The following is a 17,860-nucleotide window of genomic DNA, read 5'->3' on the forward strand; positions in this document are numbered from 1 at the left end:
AGAGGAAGGGGGCATGGTAATTCAACATATGTGTCAGTATGAAGATACATCTCAGGCTGAGATTATGCTACATAATCTGATGCCAATGAAAGGTAATTTCTGGGTAACAGGATTCTTCCTTAAAGGACTCTTTAGACCTCATTTTCAATCTTGGCCATGAAGTTGTCAAAGAACTGGGCATGCAATCTCTGGGCAAAAGAAGTTTAGGACAGGAATTGCAAGACGCTGTTACAAAGGTTTGCAAACATTTTTGCAGAATTGTCTGGAAAAGAATATACATAGCACCTATCCACATTTAGTTTATGCTAAGCATTGCTACTTTATCCTACATTTTCATGATTGTCAGATTTCACAAACAAAATTTTAAAGCAAAATGCCTAACATATTTAATTTGGTGAGAAGAAGTTCTGATAGGTGTGTCAGGCACTGCAAATGCAAATGCAAATACAAACTACTGTGTCAATCTGAATTGCCATGCTAGGCCAAGCTTATTTTATTACATACATTCTGCATTCTAAGTACTAATATGTTCATAATGTAAACATTAAGCATACAGAGTTAAAATTCAAGGCCACAATATTTTGATTGTCCCTATTTGTGTCTTTGGTTGGCCGAGATCAACTCGTAGTGTATAAATGCATAAGTTATATAATAATTATATAAAAAGGAAAAAATAACATTGACTTGTATACTTCATTCTGACAAACGCACAGCGTTCGCGACTCAATAAAGAAAAACTGGCGCCCGCCTAACAAAAATACTTAGATGATTTCTGATTTTGGCAGTCAAGGGTTGTCTCTTGCTTTACTCAATAGAAAAGAAAACCCCTTAATAACGATGAGGTTCTGACTGGTAACTTTTAAATATCAAACACAATTCCAGTTTTACTTTTTTTTTTTTTTTTAAAAAAAAGAGATGCATATTCTGATTTCTGATTTCTTCTGCTTTTCCCTTTTTCACTTTTTTATTACTATAAAAACAAGTCTGTTCCTCCTGTAATACTGGGAATGGTATGATACTGAGCAAAATGTTTTGCAAGTCCAAACAAGTATTTCTTCATAGTCCCAACACTACTAAGTTTTCAGTCTCTTCAGTCTCTACTGGTACAGAAGTTTCTTTTCTCCCATTCTCACCGCCTTTGTCCTCCTCTTTCTCCTTTCCTCTTCCTCTGTCAGGTGTAGGCCTCTGATCTACAGTCATACACTTGCCCTTCAGCACGTTCTCATTTCCAATGTTTGGCTCAGGGTTCTTGTAATACTGTCAAGGAATCCTAAAGTTTGAGTTGTCTTCACAGTTTGAGTAGCTGATAACACTCTGATGAATGGAACGCATGTGATTTTAACCAAAACAATGCTTTTATATTCCAAATCACCTTCCACACTAAACCAGTCTCTTTTGTTGATATGTTTCTATTTTTAAATACAGGTAGTTTTCTTTTTTCTTTTTTTTTTCCCTTTTTTCCCCTTCCCCCCTCCCCCCCCCTTTTGTAATGATTCATATATTGTGTTAGGTCACTATAGACTTATCCTTATATTGCTGTAGTATAGTCCCAGTTTTGCATTAGCAAGATATCAAACTTTACACATAAGCTTATCAACTTTTTAAGACCACAAGCTTTTGTAGGTTTTCCTTATCATTTCATGCTTTTACCTACAATAGTCTACTGTTTTTTGGTCCACAGAGTCGATGCCCATATACATTACATTTTAGTATCTTAATACTTCATGAGTATCTCCTTTAAATCCCTACTACAAAGAGTCTTTTTGACATCTATTTTCAAATGTTTGTTTGTTTGTTTGTTTTGTCTTTTTTTTTTTTCCCAGCCAAACCTTCACCTGTCTCTTTAGGCACTTTTAATTCATGTACTCCGATAGAGTTCATTGCAGCTCATCAGGGACTGTGTCCCAGTGAGCAGTGTCTTTGTTTCCTTTTTCTGGTGTTTCTTTTTTTCCCCACTTAGTAGTAGGTGCCAAGATGAGAAGGCATATGAGCAGCTGGCAGCCTGGTATTGGGGTAGATACCTCCAGTTGGTGAATTCCAGTATGGATTAGGGGCAGCAAAAAAGCTGGATGAGGTTACAGGCAAAGCAGGGGGGTGGGGAGCTACAAAGTTCATCTTCTGGGGGTGTGCATGGTAGGAGCTCATATAGGGGAGGTCTGACGGGTATTTGTACATGGATGACTCCGGGGGGTGAGGCTGAAGGGCCTGAGCGATTCCATGGAAATCAAATTTGTAGGCATAGCGCTTACCATGAACCTTAGTCATAATATTTTTATCATAATAGTAGCGGAGTGCACGGCTGAGTTTGTCATAGTTCATGTTAGGCTTGCTTTTCCTCTCCCCCCAGCGCCGAGCCACTTCATCAGGGTCGGTCATCTTGAACTCCCCGTTCGTGCCCTCCCAGGTGATGCAGTTAGAGTTGGAGCTGTCTGAGAGGAGCTCCAGCAGGAACTGCCATAGCTGTATCTGCCCACTCCCTGTTAGGGAAAAAAAAGAATGGAATTGTCAGGACTAGTGACTAATGAAGTTAAGACACCAGTTCTTTCAGGCTCTCACATAAGACCCTATTAAGGAATGTTGCAATGTCAGTTCCTACTTCTTACCCTAACTAGTCCCCTTTCTCCTAGCCCTATCTCATGAAATCCTAAAGAGCAGAGATAATGGTTATGTGTCATGTTTTCCCTCATCTGGGTGGCAGAATGCCATTACATGGAGATTTAATAGTTACCTAATGTCATTCAGTGTAGACAATTGATGGGGAAATCATACAGTGCTCATTTAGGAAACTAATCTCTAAAGCTCAGGACAAACAGCTTTTACTTGCGTAACATTTTGCTTGTTCTCACAGCATTATGTTGCAACTAAATGTTCTCTGCTATGGAATAAGCCTACACAAAATGGAGAAGTTTAGAGAAAGCTGGACTCATGCCAAACCATATCACCCATTTGCAGCATTTGGGGAAATGCAGAACGGAAACTTATTAGCTTGCTGTTGCACTGCATACAACCATAGGGCAAAACATTTGCAAAAACAGTGAAAAGGTCCATAAAATTCATTCTCATCATTGTTCTGTGTCAAACAAGAGTTTAAACGATTACTGAAGTAAAGACATAAAACTTTTTTTTTTCTTTTTTTTTTTTTCTCCCTCCTCTGCCAATTTCAGCTTAAAAGGAAAATAATTAGTCTGCTGTCGACTTTGCAGAAGTGTGTTGCCCAGTTACAGGAACAAAATTTGACAATTTTAGGCAATTGAAAGTAGATTGTGAAGGGCCTTGCCACTGATATTCATGTTAAAAGCTTAGCATTTCTTAATAAAGCAGCACTTAAATGATGCAAAATACAGCTGAAGCAGCTTGCAAGGCAATCTGTTTCACAAGCACAAAGTCAGCAGAATTTGCCAACCAGCTTGCATGTGCTAACTTCTAAGTACATCTCTGACCAGGAATTTTTTTTTTATTTTTATTTTTTCCCAAACCAGATATGTGGGTATAGTAAACAAGCTTTTCTTCAGAAAGCTTATAGTGGTAAATTATAATATCAAGCTAGAGTAGCATCTGAAGTCCATTAGCAGTTTATACTTCAGTGCAACTGAAACCCATATTCATTTAAATGATATTTATCCAAACTGTCCTTAATGAATTTCTTCTGTTCCATTAACATGCATTAAATAAACAAACAAACAAAAGAATCCATGGTATGAGCAAGGCATGCAAGTTTTAATACACGAAACATAACAAGGGGATTAGCCTTTGAAAATCAATAAACAGTTCAGCACTGGACAAAACACAAATTTTTGAATAAGCAATCCAACATATGTTCTAACATAAACACTTGCCTTCCAAATGTAATATATGGTCCTATGAAAATAAATGGTTGCTGTCAATTTCCTTTTAATGAGAGATTAATTCCACCAATTTATAAACACACAAAACATGTTAAAGCACAGGAATGATGGTGTGTAGAAATTCCATACCCACATGTTAAAAAAGTATCCCAATCCAGATCACTTTAGTGTCTTCCACAGTAATGAAGGTAATGAAGGCTACCAAATGCACACTTGACAAAATTGTAAAAGCCTGGGGCTTACAAAGAGATTAAAGGGAGGTAGACCCCCCTCTCCCCCCCATCCAATTAAGATCTGTGTCACCTGGAAACCCAGCACTTGAGGCCATTTGGAAAGCCCCATTTTTAATACTTATTTAACTACTTTCCTATGCAATGCAAAAACTGTCTAAAAAGTAATCTAATCTAGAAGTGCTTGATGTCACTTGGGATAAAGTGAAAGGAAATGGAGCAGTATTTTGGCAAATTTGTGCTTGGAGCGGCTGTAAGATTGTTGTTGTAAGATGAAACATTATTGGGGGTTGAGGAGACCTACAATGTGGAAAAAGGAGCACTGCACCCTTTGGCTGTTACAGAAAGGGAAGTAGGAAGTGGCACAAATAATGCCAATCTATTGTGGCAGATTATGTTGTTGATTACAGTAGTATATGGCCACAGTGCGTCCTGCGGACTCAGAAGCAACAGTGAAATCTGCACAGTTGACAATCAGTGTTAACTCACTAGGAAGGATCTTTGTCTTCAGCTAAAATACACTACAAGGTCCTGTCCATAATGCACTCAGTTACCTTCTTCTTAGAGTGGGTTAACATTTCTGAGGTGTCTAATCCAATTATTCTTTGCGAATAGATTCTGCTTTTCCATTTTCCCTATATATATTTGTTGGTTTGGGTTATTCATCCAAAAAATATTTCATTTGCAAGGTCAGTATGTCATTGAACTGTGGACTAACAGAATCTACATCACATATGACACACATCAGTAAGAGCCTCGTGCCCTTCTCAGGAGTGCCTGGAGGCCAGAAAGGATATCTTACAGGACCTAAGAAAAATCCCAATGTCTAGGCAACAGAAGTGAACCCCTATTGATATAGTCACTGGAATCTACTGAGGCATTTGACTGAATATAACCACCTACTCTAGGATGAGATAAACATCTATATTAACTACATCTCCAATGATTATTATGGTAAGTAAGACACCTAACTCATATCTAGACACCTACACTAAGACACCTGAGTTTGTGTCTTAAGGATGGGACTGACATCTGTGAGCTCAGTCCCACTCTAAAGTAATTTAGAAACCCAATCCTACGACATGTTGTGTTCAGCTCCCACTGAGCCATACTGAAGAATGGCAAAGTCTGTCACATCACCTTCCGACTCTGGCCTTAAATGGGAGTGGGGCACTATCAGAGAAGAAAAATGCTCCTAAATCTGCAAAACCCCTTCTCACCTGGATTTGCAAGACGGCTGCTGGTCGGTCCAAGAATCTGATAAGGATCTAAAAAATTGTGAAAGAAAGATTTTAAATCACGTAACAATGTCATGTATTTTAGGTGCTATTTTTAACCCTGTAGAGGTCAGTGAGTGCCACCTGATGACACAGCAGGTCCAACACTGACAAAAGTTGTTCCTTTTCCTGCATCACAATATTTGCATGTTTTCCCTTAAAATTGGGTGTGCAAGTGACATTTGCTTTTTTTTTTTTCCTGTATTAGTGTGCACAAACACATGTTCAGACACACTAAATTTGGTCTAAAAGTATTCTGATTCCCATTTAAACAAAATACACAAATACACAGACACCCTTTGGAACTATCTACCCTTGCAATGTGCTAGGGCCCAGAGGCCAGAGTCCCACTGCTAACCATGGCACGGATGGGGTGAGGAAAGGACAATGATCTCTCATCTTGAGGGGCTATGTTTGTTTTCCCCTTGTCACTGCTACTTCTTTCTGTGAGAAAACAGCCTCCAAAAGAGGGCAGAGAGGGCATGGCTGAATCTAGGCCATGTGATTGGGTTGTTTCTTTAACATCACAGTCCAGTGAGGGATCTCCTGTATCAACCTTGCAATTGTGGTTTTCCAAATCCCATAACATCTCAATGACTTCCTCATGTGGAAATGAGGATCCCCTGTAGAAATTAAAGCTGATTTTAACCTGAACTGAAATACAACAGGAAAAAGGAAAGACTGTGACAGAAGTAGGAAAGGCAAAGCAATGGTCAGCAAGCACAGCCTGTAGGCCCCTGTGTAACAACCATGTTGCTGGGCTGTCTCATCTCTGAACAGCTGCTCTCAAACGGCTGTCAGTTTTACAGCCAAGAATATCATCAAGTTACATTTCTTATACATTTAAATAATCTGTGCAGCTCACACGCAGCCATTTAATGGTCCCAAGGACTTACATAAATCATCAATATATTTCTGGAAAGATTCTCATGGTTGGGAGGACAGATTAGATAAAATGTTATCTGGGCAAAAAGCAGTTTAATACTTCCCAGGCAACATGCATGTAAGTTAACAAGATGCAGTCACGTGCACAATTTTATTCAGCTTTAACAAAAAAACAAAATAATGATTTGAAATCCATGTGATAAAAACAGCCTCAGAGTCTTCTGAGCTAAGAATATCCTCCAAATCTCCTGTATTTCCTATTTCTACCTTTTTGTTGTTAGCAAAAGCCATCACTGATTCAGACTGCATTGCTTTCTAGCTACCTGTCTAAGACAGTTCTACAGACTAGTTTCACAGGAAGGGCTTAAGTCCTACCCCAAGGATTAGCTGCTTTGAAACCACAAAATGCACCCATCTTGCAGAAACACTAGCCTACAATCCAATAAACCCCTACTTTCTCCCCACAGTTTCTCGATAGGTTGGTAATCCTTCTCTTTTTCCTGTTTAATTTCAGGAGTTTAGGATGTAAAATTTGAATAGGTTTCTATGTGTTAAAATCCATTTTCATCTCTTTGTTTATGCATATTTTCCAACTGCTAGCATTTTAATTACTGTGGAATATATCTTCTTTTGACATCTTTACCTTCCAGCTTTGTATCTAAACTGAACATAGGTACTTTGTTTAACAGCTTTTTCACTCTGAAAGATTGTCATTGCCATTAAACATTACTAAAAGCAAGTTTTAATAGCCATGGGATGCTCCATCTAAGATCCAGCTGTACAGCCAGCTCATACACAGGTCTAGGGAATTACTCATCACCAGCTGGAAATCTCATTAGTTCACTGAATTAGATCTTGCAACTGGCTTCTGGTTGGTAGGAGAGAGATGACCTTCTGATCATGTTCAACAAACCCTGTCACACCCAAGCATAATTCAAACAAAATGACACCCACCTAACTGAGGACGCTGGTCTTCTGTTTTGGGCACTGTTGAGGATGATGGCTGAGTAGCTGAAAATTGAGAAATCCATGTAGTTATTTTTCCAGTATGGAAGTTGTTCACCAAACCTGTGACAGACCACATGCCTGGGACTCTTGTTGTTCACCACTCAACGGTGGTCACAGTAGGATTTAGGATGAGACTATATGGTCACAGACTTGATGAAGCCTGCATTCAAGGAACATGAGGCTGCCCCAGTAACTCCACCCAGCATTGCCTGTACACAGCTAACAGGCTTTCCAGACAAGGCACAGGTGTAAATCCTTCCAAGCTGAGAGCTGAGGTAGCTGCTATCAGTTCACCTCAGGGTCTACCCAGATTGCAGCAGATGTGCATTGGGACCACAAGCTGGACATATGCAGATGATTTTTACCTTTTGACTGAGGAGTAGGGTGGGTGTGACTCGTCCATGCTGATCTCCTGGCTTGCTCATAAGGCAAATCTGCAAAGGAAAAATACAGTCCTTCATGCAGATATGGTATAAAGTGTTACCTGTCCATAAGAGGCACATTTCTAGGTGATTCATTGGACTAGAAAGATCATTGAAATAGGATGAATACTGCTTGTTAAACCTTTTATTGTCTGTATGATTTCTAAAAATAAGAGTATCACATTGTCTTCTGTAGTGCTCTTTGGAAGTGCCTATTCTTGTTAGATGCCTGAAATACTCTGCACAAATACTACAGAGTCCAACACTTCCAAATGCTCAGAGTACTCCCTTTGGTCACCTTGTCTGATGGATATGCTTAACTCCTGCACTTGACATAAGCATTGGTCAGGCTTATGAACCACAGTAGGCCTTGATGGGACTGTTCCCTGACCTGGACAGCTCATTAATAATAGAACACCAGGAAGGTCATCATGGCCATGGCCACGAACAAAGAGCCCTAGAACAGGTGACTCACTGAAATTCCTCATGGAGAAATGACAAATTACATCAAGAGGTTGAAAGCAACATGATAAGATTCTAAGTCTGACTGCAAGGCAATTACTTTATCTTATACATATAGCAGTCAGAGAAAGCCTAATCTGAGCACTCCTTGCTGAAACAGCAGGCTGCACAGCAGTGATCTCGCTTTGGGCTGGGACACCTCTCAAGGTTACTCCTTGAGGTCAAGAGATCCCTACTAACTACGTTTGTTGGTGAGTGAAACATTAGTCTTTAAGGGTACCTGATTTATGTTAAGATTTAGCAACTTAAATATGCAGTAGATTAGTCATTGTGACTCTTGTCATCATAATCAATTAACTATATCAATCTACTTACCATAATAAACTAAACTGCTGCTAAAACCGTGTATTGGATAGCTCCTGCAACACCTTCCTCAGCCAAAAGCACCAAGGAATGACACACAGTGTTCACTGTGGACAATTTATACTAGAGCCTTGTGGGAAAAGTCTCCCAAGAGGTCAGAGCTCATATTAAGAGTAAACTGTGTGACATTCCCTTCCAGACTGTGTATGTAACAGTATTTTATTTTAAGAAGATAGACTTCAGTTGATTTACTTTGCAATTCTTTACTAGTCTGTTCCTGTTATCCCTTGAGATTAATCAAAGTTTATAGGTTGAATTTGAGATTTCCTTTTTCTGCAGGGACATGGGAGACAACCAAATCTTGCTTTTGTCTTTTGGAGATTCTCCTAAACTACTATTATATCTTCTTTGTGTTTTTAGTGGCTCTCACTGCTGTCATGTACTTTATTATGCTCTCTCCTTGATATTATTCCTCAAGCTTGCAAGTCCTATTTTCCCCAGATGCACCCTCTGGTCTAATTCTCATCATCTAGCATTTTTGGAGTAATTGATTGTTGCACTTTACCATTTTCACTCATTCCTCTTTTACTAGTCATTTCAAATTTAAAAATCCCTTTTCTTTCACAGTTCCTTCCACATACCAGTATCCTCACAGATCTCTAAAACCTTAGAATGTGAAAACAGTGAACATGCTTAAATGTTAAAAACAGCTATATACACATATTCCACATATTCTCTATTTATTTCAAAAAGTGTTGTGGGTTATTTGTTTGTTTGATTGATTATTTTTTTCCCTGCTTCATCTATTTAAATATTTAAATATACCTTTCTGTTTCTTGGGACAAGCTGCTTAATTTTATGTGTCTAAACTGAATTCTCATTTGCCTTTTTTTTTTTTTTTTCCCATATAGGCATTACTTTTATTTCAGTTAAATGTTTTCGTATATAAAATGAAGAAACTAAACCATAAAAGCTTTATTCATAAAGAACTAAAACTAAAACATAAAAGATTTCTTGATAAAGTATATGAAGGAAATTCAGACGTTCTTTTTACCCTTTGAAATCTTTTGCAGTTGCTTGTGCTTTTCTATGGCTTTCTTAAACACATTAGCTGAAATTGTTGCCAAGATCACAGACTTATGTAGCCTGCCCAGGATCTCAGCAAGGTAGCAGTACCCTCCTCGTAGAACTAAACTGGTGCAAATAATGATTGTTAACAGTGCTTGTGCTTTATTTTAGAAATTATTGGAAATGAAAGCAATTGGGAAGTAAAGAAACAGTCACAGACTGGCTCTGTGCACACCAGATGTATCTCTCTGTCCATTTCCAAGCACTATAAGCAGGAATATCAAATGGAAATGAAGTGTAATATGAAATTCAGAACCAAATTCCTTGTAATTTATTTAGTCTGTTTGGCCTGAGGAACAGACGGGCACTACCCAGCCCTGTTGTCTCCTGGAATCTTACACTTCAAAAACTTTTCTTTTGCTGACATATGCATTTTGTCTTTGTATTGCATTTAAATAACTAGTGCCCTTTTATCCCTGGTTTCTTGAGAACTACTTCAGAGTCTTATTTTTCAGACAGTTGGAGAAAAAAAATTGTACAAGCATTAATATCTTAGCAGAAAATGGGTGTGGAACTGAATCATGTTGATGTCCTGGACAGGTTGAGGTCAACACCTGCTATCAGTTGATGCAGTTGGAGAAGTCTTATCACCTGAAAGCTCTCAGAAATTCAGAAGAACTAGTCACCTTTCCAGGGTTTTCCAAGTTCTGGCTGTACAGAAGGGAACAGCTCAGCCATGGTGCCAATTGCAGGACAGTGTTTGGAGTTTCAAACAGGTCCGGGATCTTCTGAACAAGACTAGGTACTTACAGAATAATAGAATCATGGAATGGTTTGGGTTGGAAGGGACCTTAAAGATCATCTAATTCCATCCTGCCTGCCACGGGCAGGTACACTCCCACTAGACCAGGTTGATCAAAGCACCATCCTACCTGTCCTTAAACACTTCCAGGGATGGGGCATCCTCAACTTCTCCGGGAAACCTGTTCCAGTGTCTCATCACCTCCACAGTGAAGAATTTCTTCCTTATATCTAATAATCTACTTTTTTTTTTTTTTTTTTTTTTTTTTTTTCAGTTTAAGGCTATTACTCCTTGTCTTATCACTACACCCCTGAGAGAGTCCATCCCCAGCTTTCCTGTAGGCCCCCTTTAGATACTGGAAAGCCACTATAAGATCTTCCTGGAGCCTTCCCTTCTCCAGGCTGAACAACCCCAACCCCCTCAGCCTGTCTTCATAGGAGAGGAGCTCCAACCCCTTGATCATATTTGTAGCCCTCCTCTGGACTCATTCTAATACTTCCATACTTGTGGGTATTGTGTTCTCTCCTCTCCCTCTCCCTCTCCCTCTCCCTCTCCCTCTCCCTCTCCCTCTCCTCTCCTCTCTATTGTACTTAAAATTAGACATCTGTACACTGAGAGGGCAGTGTGATGCTGTCTGCTTGTACTCAGTGGCACTTACAGCCCTGAAATACATGTGGTACAAATTTAGTACTGTGAGAAAACTTTTGCCTTTTAACACATCATAAGATGGTTTTCTGACCACACCCTCTCCATTAATAGAAAAATCCACTTATCAGCCTTGCTTGAAACAGCACAAAATTCCAACTTCATTCTTAGTTCAGTATTGCACCTTGATAAACATGTTGCTATCCTAGATAAGCAGATCTGTTCCTGTTCGTGGGATATTAGTACAACATGTTCTTATCTTGGATAAATCTTTGATGGGAATGCTTCTGTTTGATGAGACGTAGACAAACCCATATTAGGTCTTCCTGGGCTCCTGATAGCTTCACTGTGTTACTTTCAGCTTGCTGAAACCTCATGTTCTGTTGTAAAGGTGACTGAAGTAATATGCCTTTGTTATTGTAATTCATTATAAACATTGCTCATTTCCTATTTGCTATTGTAGTACTTTAACAATGGCAATGCTTAATTACTTTTTTCAAAATTGCATCCCAGGATTTGGCTACTTCCATTTAACCTTGTTTATTCCTCCCCTCCACCCTCTTTTTTGACCTTTTTCATATCATCAAATGATTGTCCCAAGAGTCTTGCTCTTTGATGAAATGTGATTTGTTATGGAAAAGCTTTGCAGTCTAGTTGACATGTAATGACAAGGAATAATTAAGTAAAATAGTTTATTGACAGAAAACTGAATTTCTGGAAAAAAATATTTATTTCTGAATGAACATTCTGACCTTGAAGATGTTTGCCAGCTCTCTATTGTAAAAGGTAAAGTAAAATAATTATTTCAAAAATCACATTATATTTTGTTGCAGGAAATGCTTAGTTAGGATACACCACTTCTCACAGAAGAATAGAGGCATGCTATATCCAAACTACAATTCTCACAAGGAATTGCATCAATACAGAAAGATGATTTTAATGTTAACATAAAGTGTTTTGTTTTGTCAGGATGTTTTATTTGGATAAAAATGCTGAAAGGAAGGGTTTCACAATATCAAATTTTAAAAAGATAAAAAAAAATCTTTTACTTCAGAGAAAACTAGTATTTCAGTTTTCCATCACAAGTCAGGATGAAAAAAATATTGAAAACTTCAAATTTCTCATGGGGTAGAAAAGCCAATTTTGTTGAACACCACTGGAAATATATCCAGTATAAAACTGTACTCTTTCACAACAGACTCATTCTAGCCTTCACCTGAAATCCTCTCATTTGGCATGGTTATTTGCTATAGGACACCCAGGTACCTCTGCTCTTACGTCGCATGCTCCTATTCATTGGAAACTACTGACAACTTTGGGCATCTAGTACAACATTGCATAGTTACTGGTTGTTTCTACATCTATGATGTGTCTTCTCATTCATATTTATGTCCAGATTCCTCTAAGCCATTCAAAGCTCTTGGGTGCTACAATAACTTGTGATCATGAGAGACACAATCTGCTTTAATCTTTCATGAAAATATCTTTTCTTTTAACTTCTTCTGAATATATAAATATATATTTTTTCCTAATACTGGGAAACAGACAATCCAGGTACTCTGTGACACTCTTTATTTGATAATTATATCAAGATTCTTCATCCCCAGACCCTTAGTTGAACAATCTCAAACTTTTATATCTTTCAATAGGCTCAGAAGATTTTCCATATTCCCATGGCTTGCTCTAAACAGCAATTCTGCAAATAACCTTTTTGATAAGGGATGATTCATATGGTTTTCTATACAAGGCCACACTGTTGATTTATTTAATGGTACAATCAGATTTCCCATGAGACCCTCCACTATGTTCCTTCATTTGTTTACTTTTTTCACTTCAGCCAGAAACTAGAGCAGTGGCTTTCATTGTGTCATAAATAAAGTTGCCTATGTTTAGCTCTTCTTTTATGATTGAAGAAGGTTAATTTCAGATCACTAAGATATACAAATAACTTGTGCTTTATACTGCATTTGTCAACTTGCATTTTCAGCTGTTAGCATATTGCCAGTTCATTTATCTCGACTAAGACCTCTGGGGTACTTCACAGGAATCCTTCGGAAGAATTTTTGGTTCTGAGTAATGTCAAAATTTCATGCTATCTCCAAGATCTATACCAAATTTTATTGTGCCATTTTTCCCATTACTATTAACTATTTATAATGCAGGCAATGCTAAAGCACCCGTGATTTAAGCTGTTTACTTTTTAACTTGGTAGCAGGTTAATTGGCCAGTTCTTGATCTGTTAAAATATTTTGTTTCTTACAATATGCTAATGTAAGTTTTATTGCAAATAGTTGTGGGGAACCTTGGTAAATTCCCTATTAAATTCAAATGTCAAATATATAAATGGGATCTGTGGTTTCCTTTTTATTCAATACAGCATTGCTACAGATGAATAAATCTAGCAGAAGAGTTTCTTTACCTATAAATTGGGCAGGGTGGATTTATTCATGTGTTGGTCTGGTAAATGTTTACCTATCTATCTTTTTTTGTTTATGCTTTAACAAATCTACAGACAGGCATGTATACCTGTATATAAATGTACACAAAATAGTTAGTTGCATATACTCTCCTGGATTATGCCCTACAGCATTGATAAAACATAAATAAAATATTTCTTATTAAAAAGAAAAGCAATTTTTTTAATGAGAGAAAGTATCTTTTCTAAAGAGTTCAGTCAATTCAAGTGTATGTCCCTTCAGACCACTTGGATGTATGCTTCTGGCTCAGTTATGAGTTTCCTTTAAATTCAGTACTTTGTTCCAATTCCCCTCAATGTATTACAATACTTTATGCTTATTACTGAAAAAGCAAATGTCCAGATAAGGCAGTTTTCCAACATCATTAGTTGTGAAGGGTGATACAAAGAAAAATGTTTACTTCATGGCAATGTCCTCATCTTTGTAATTATTCCCTGTAGCCTTTCACAAAACAGCACACCCACAATACTTCCATGGACCTCACACTTCTCAACAAAAAGAACTTCCTTGTGGTTTGTTTTTACTTATTCAATCTCTTAAATTCATGATCAGATGTATAAAATAAAAAATAGAGAGCAGGAGAAATATTTTAGAGTACTTTTTCCCAATATATTTCAACTTACAAAGGAGGATATTCCTGACTCATTTCATAGGCAGGGAGCTAAAACACATTGAAAAGTGACTGTACTGGAATCACACAACAGAACCAGTGAACACAGCTCTAGTCTTCTGATTCTCTGGTGTCTAGAACACTAGACTGCATTGCTTTAAAGGCAAAGATAAGTGGATGACACAGATTTTAACTTTTCTATTTAATTATCTTACTCTACACAATGTTATATACGCAGACATATATAAATGTGTACATAGTATGTGTGTGCATACATAATACAACTTATCATTTATCAAGAGAAAATAGAAGGAGTAGAAGACAGAGTTGCTTTAAGAGATCAAATGAATAGTACAAAAGGTTGTCACTGTTCATACCTGGCCTGGTTGTAATTCTTTGTGTTGCTTCTGGATAAACTGATGTATTTGGAAAAATAAAAGTGGCACCTCCTAAAGAGAAAGAAGAAGACATAACACCTAAAGATTCATTTTCACAGTCCCTAGTTCCATTGATACTTTCCCTCTTCTAGTGTGTCTAAATGAAGACTATGAATATTTTGTACCTTAGGAATGTTATATGAATATTGATAGCCTTCTCATGTGTGTAAATCCTCTCATGACTGGATACACGTCCATGCAAAATCAGTGTTAAGGGGGAAGAGAATCAAGTTCAGGAAATCCCTTCTGCCCTCCCCACACATCCCTACTACTTGGGCAGGTTGTTTCATATCTTCTGAAAGAAGACTTCTTCGCCTTCTCTTCATGCTTGGAAGAACATGTACTTCCCAAGCAAGTTCATATTTCCCACAGAGACTGCAGGCCTGGGCAAAAGCCTATTCATGTCAGTGGCATCTTCTCATAGACCTTGGTGGGCTTTGGGTCAGACCCTCAGAAACCTCACTAAAAATATTGAGCTTGATAATAGAAAGTGGTATCTCACATCTCAGGAACTGAAATTGCTTTACATCAACAGACGTCTAATTGCCATTTCTAGGAATGTGAAAAGGATCATTAGGAATTGTCTGTGTAGTTACTCCTGACTTCACGAGGAACTTGTTCCTAAAACTGTTTTTGGTCTTTTGAAAACCTCACTCCAAAACTCTTATGCCAATGGAACAATGCAATTTTTCCTACGGCAATGATCAATGGCATAAATGCAGACAATCTCGTTTTGGTGAACTGTATTTTAAAACAGCATTGTCAGTGCACACATAGAAAAAGATAACACATGGAACTGCTGAACAACACTTGGATAACTGTATGTGGAAACTGCTTGGCAAATTAGGATTTGGGAAGCCAAAGATGGAAAAGACTGTAGAGGCCATCTATTTTTAAAAAGGGCTTAAGGCTTATTCCAAACCCCATCAAAGTCAATGGAAAAAAAATTCTGTTGCTTTTGGTAGGATTTGCTGGAGGCCTACAGGCCACAGCAGAAGTTTATGTCAAATGGCAAACATCTAATCTCAGTGAGAAATGTTCTGATCTAGTTCATTTCTCTATGAAACTCACTGCTATTTACCACAGTGAAAAACTAAATGAAATATTGCCTTTATTTTTTTTTTTTAATTTGATTTTGTATTTTACTTTACTTTTCATTTGCATTATCCTTTGTATTATCTTTTTCATTTCTCAAAAATAATTGTTATTTCTGGTCACTGTAGGCAACTAATACCCTCAGGCATGATCATGCAATATTCCAAACAACTTTAATCAATATGCATACTATATTATATGTACAATTCCATGCCATCCTCAGTTGCACAACCGCTGGAGAAAGATAAAATTTATTCTGAAATATTTTCATAAATATTTTAAGTCAAAGATTGAAAGACATGCTTTTGAGGTTTTTGTTGTATTGTTTTCCTACCTGCATTCTACACTTGCCTATGCCAACTTAACAGAAGGGTGAGTACTAACAAAAATCATTTTACATTCAGATCAGACTTAATGGAGATTCTAACATGGAGAATTTAGTGGAGATCCCAACACAAGACACATATTATAGCTGATAAATGAGATGGCATAGCTGCCTAAATAACAATTTTATTAAGTATGCAATATATACTGCATGGGAGGGGAAATGGTCCTCATATACCGTAGCATTTAGGCAAGTGCTGAAGCATGTTTGAGCTCCAGCAACGTTTTTGGGATTCATGATATAGATCTGACAGTAAAATGAGACAGAACGAGAAAAAAGCTTTCAGAGACAAGGCCCCAAGCCTGCAGTTTATCAAGTGTTAGGGACCCCATTAGCTTGTAGAACACAAGAAATTATCAGTGGGGAAAATATTTTGCACCATCTGGCCCTAAGTGACCCCACCTTTTTCTATATGTTATGTGCATAAAACACACATACAGCAAGGAGAGGATATGCTCATCTCCCTCCTTGTTTACTATTTCCACTTTGAACAAGCAACCCATAAACAGGAATCCTGTGCTTTTAGAAGATGACCTATAGCAACGGGAGCAGTGCCAGCATTACCTGTGTTTCTAGCATGCATTAACCGTGGAGAGTTTTGTAAGGCCTTATCAACATCATCTGAAGTCAAATGTGGAAGAGGAGCTACAAAACAAAACAAAAAGCAACACCAAAATGAAAAAAAAAATGAGAATTATCTTTTAAAACCATATTTTCCCATAGAGGATTGTTTGAATGTGAATCTACCAACAGTCAGTTTCAGTCTGCAGTTTGCAGGGAGGTATGGGTGTTATAGCTTAAACAACAGCATTCATTTATTTAAAATTATGAATGCAGAATATTTCTGGCTGATTATTGATAGTGTGCGTGTGGAGAAGACTGCACCGCACTGGTGTTGCAATGCTTGTTGTTTTTTTGTTTCAAAACCATGTTCATTTTAACTTCTTTAAACTGAGGCACACCTGCAAAATTTCCTCAAGCTTAGATAAAAGTGCTCAAGTCAGGAATTCACTAGTCCCTTCTTTTCCTTTGAAATGCTAGTCATACACTAGAAGTAATTTGCATTTGGACTTCAGGGACTGGCTTTTATTTTTATTTTTGTTGTCTTTTTTTTTTTTTTTCCCCACAAATTTACAGAACTTTTATTAAATTCAATGAAATCTTTCTTATCCTATTCAGAGTAGAGCAAACTGCTAGTTCTTAAAATCATGCCTGGAATTTGCTTTATAAATCAATGATTGCACTATTTATTGTTCTCATTGTTAAAATGGAAAGAAACGGGTATGTGACCAGAAAAAACATTAGCACTGAGTCCCATCTGATTTTCTTCCTACAGTGTACCGATAAATATGTTGGGGTTCAATTGAATTTTGTCTGAGATGGATACGCAGAAATACTCTTATCTTCAACAAACATGAGTGAAAAACAACAGAAAATAATAGGAATCTTTCCTTCAAAATCAAGAGGTTTTGGATCGGGCTTCTTGTTATGTTCCTAGGATCAGCAACATTAGCAAGAGACATCTGAAAACCCATCAGGATGTATTCATACCATTAAAATCAATAAAAATAAAGGCTGATATCAACTACAGATTGATCATAAGCACTAGCACAATGACGGAAAACTGGCTTACTCTCTCTGAGGTAGTGTAGATGTGACAGCAGGATATCTGCATTGTAGCTTGGGGTGAGTCTCTGGAAGTCATCTTTGGTCATTTTACACAACTCCTTCCCATCAATGTTCTGGAACAACAAGATGTCCACGTCTGGGAGACCATACTCCTTCACTGCCCACTCCAGCCACTGGCGCACGTGGTCTGTACTCCATAACGTAGGATCTAGTGTTATTA

At 37.7% G+C, this 17,860-nt stretch overlaps 1 protein-coding gene across 4 annotated transcripts in view; it reads right to left on the bottom strand.

Moving 5' to 3' along the window:
- Positions 1-1,815: 1,815 nt before the first annotated feature.
- Positions 1,816-17,860, bottom strand: part of ERG (ETS transcription factor ERG) — a 108,786-nt gene continuing 92,741 nt past the window's right edge. For 2 of the 4 annotated variants that reach the window (XM_035315772.1, XM_035315773.1), the window contains exons 4-10: positions 17,645-17,848; positions 16,576-16,656; positions 14,472-14,543; positions 7,611-7,679; positions 7,192-7,248; positions 5,296-5,343; positions 1,816-2,477 (exon numbers count right to left, since the gene is read on the bottom strand). In XM_035315772.1, coding sequence (XP_035171663.1) covers positions 1,957-2,477; positions 5,296-5,343; positions 7,192-7,248; positions 7,611-7,679; positions 14,472-14,543; positions 16,576-16,656; positions 17,645-17,848 — 1,052 coding nt within the window. In that variant the 3' untranslated portion in view covers positions 1,816-1,956. Of the gene's footprint in view, positions 2,478-3,836; positions 3,859-5,295; positions 5,344-7,191; positions 7,249-7,610; positions 7,680-14,471; positions 14,544-16,575; positions 16,657-17,644; positions 17,849-17,860 lie in introns of all 4 variants that reach the window. The other 2 variants (XM_035315775.1, XM_035315774.1) reach the window with 2 other exon arrangements.

This window comes from Oxyura jamaicensis, chromosome 1 (assembly GCF_011077185.1).
Source record: "Oxyura jamaicensis isolate SHBP4307 breed ruddy duck chromosome 1, BPBGC_Ojam_1.0, whole genome shotgun sequence".
NCBI classification, from domain to species: domain Eukaryota; kingdom Metazoa; phylum Chordata; class Aves; order Anseriformes; family Anatidae; genus Oxyura; species Oxyura jamaicensis.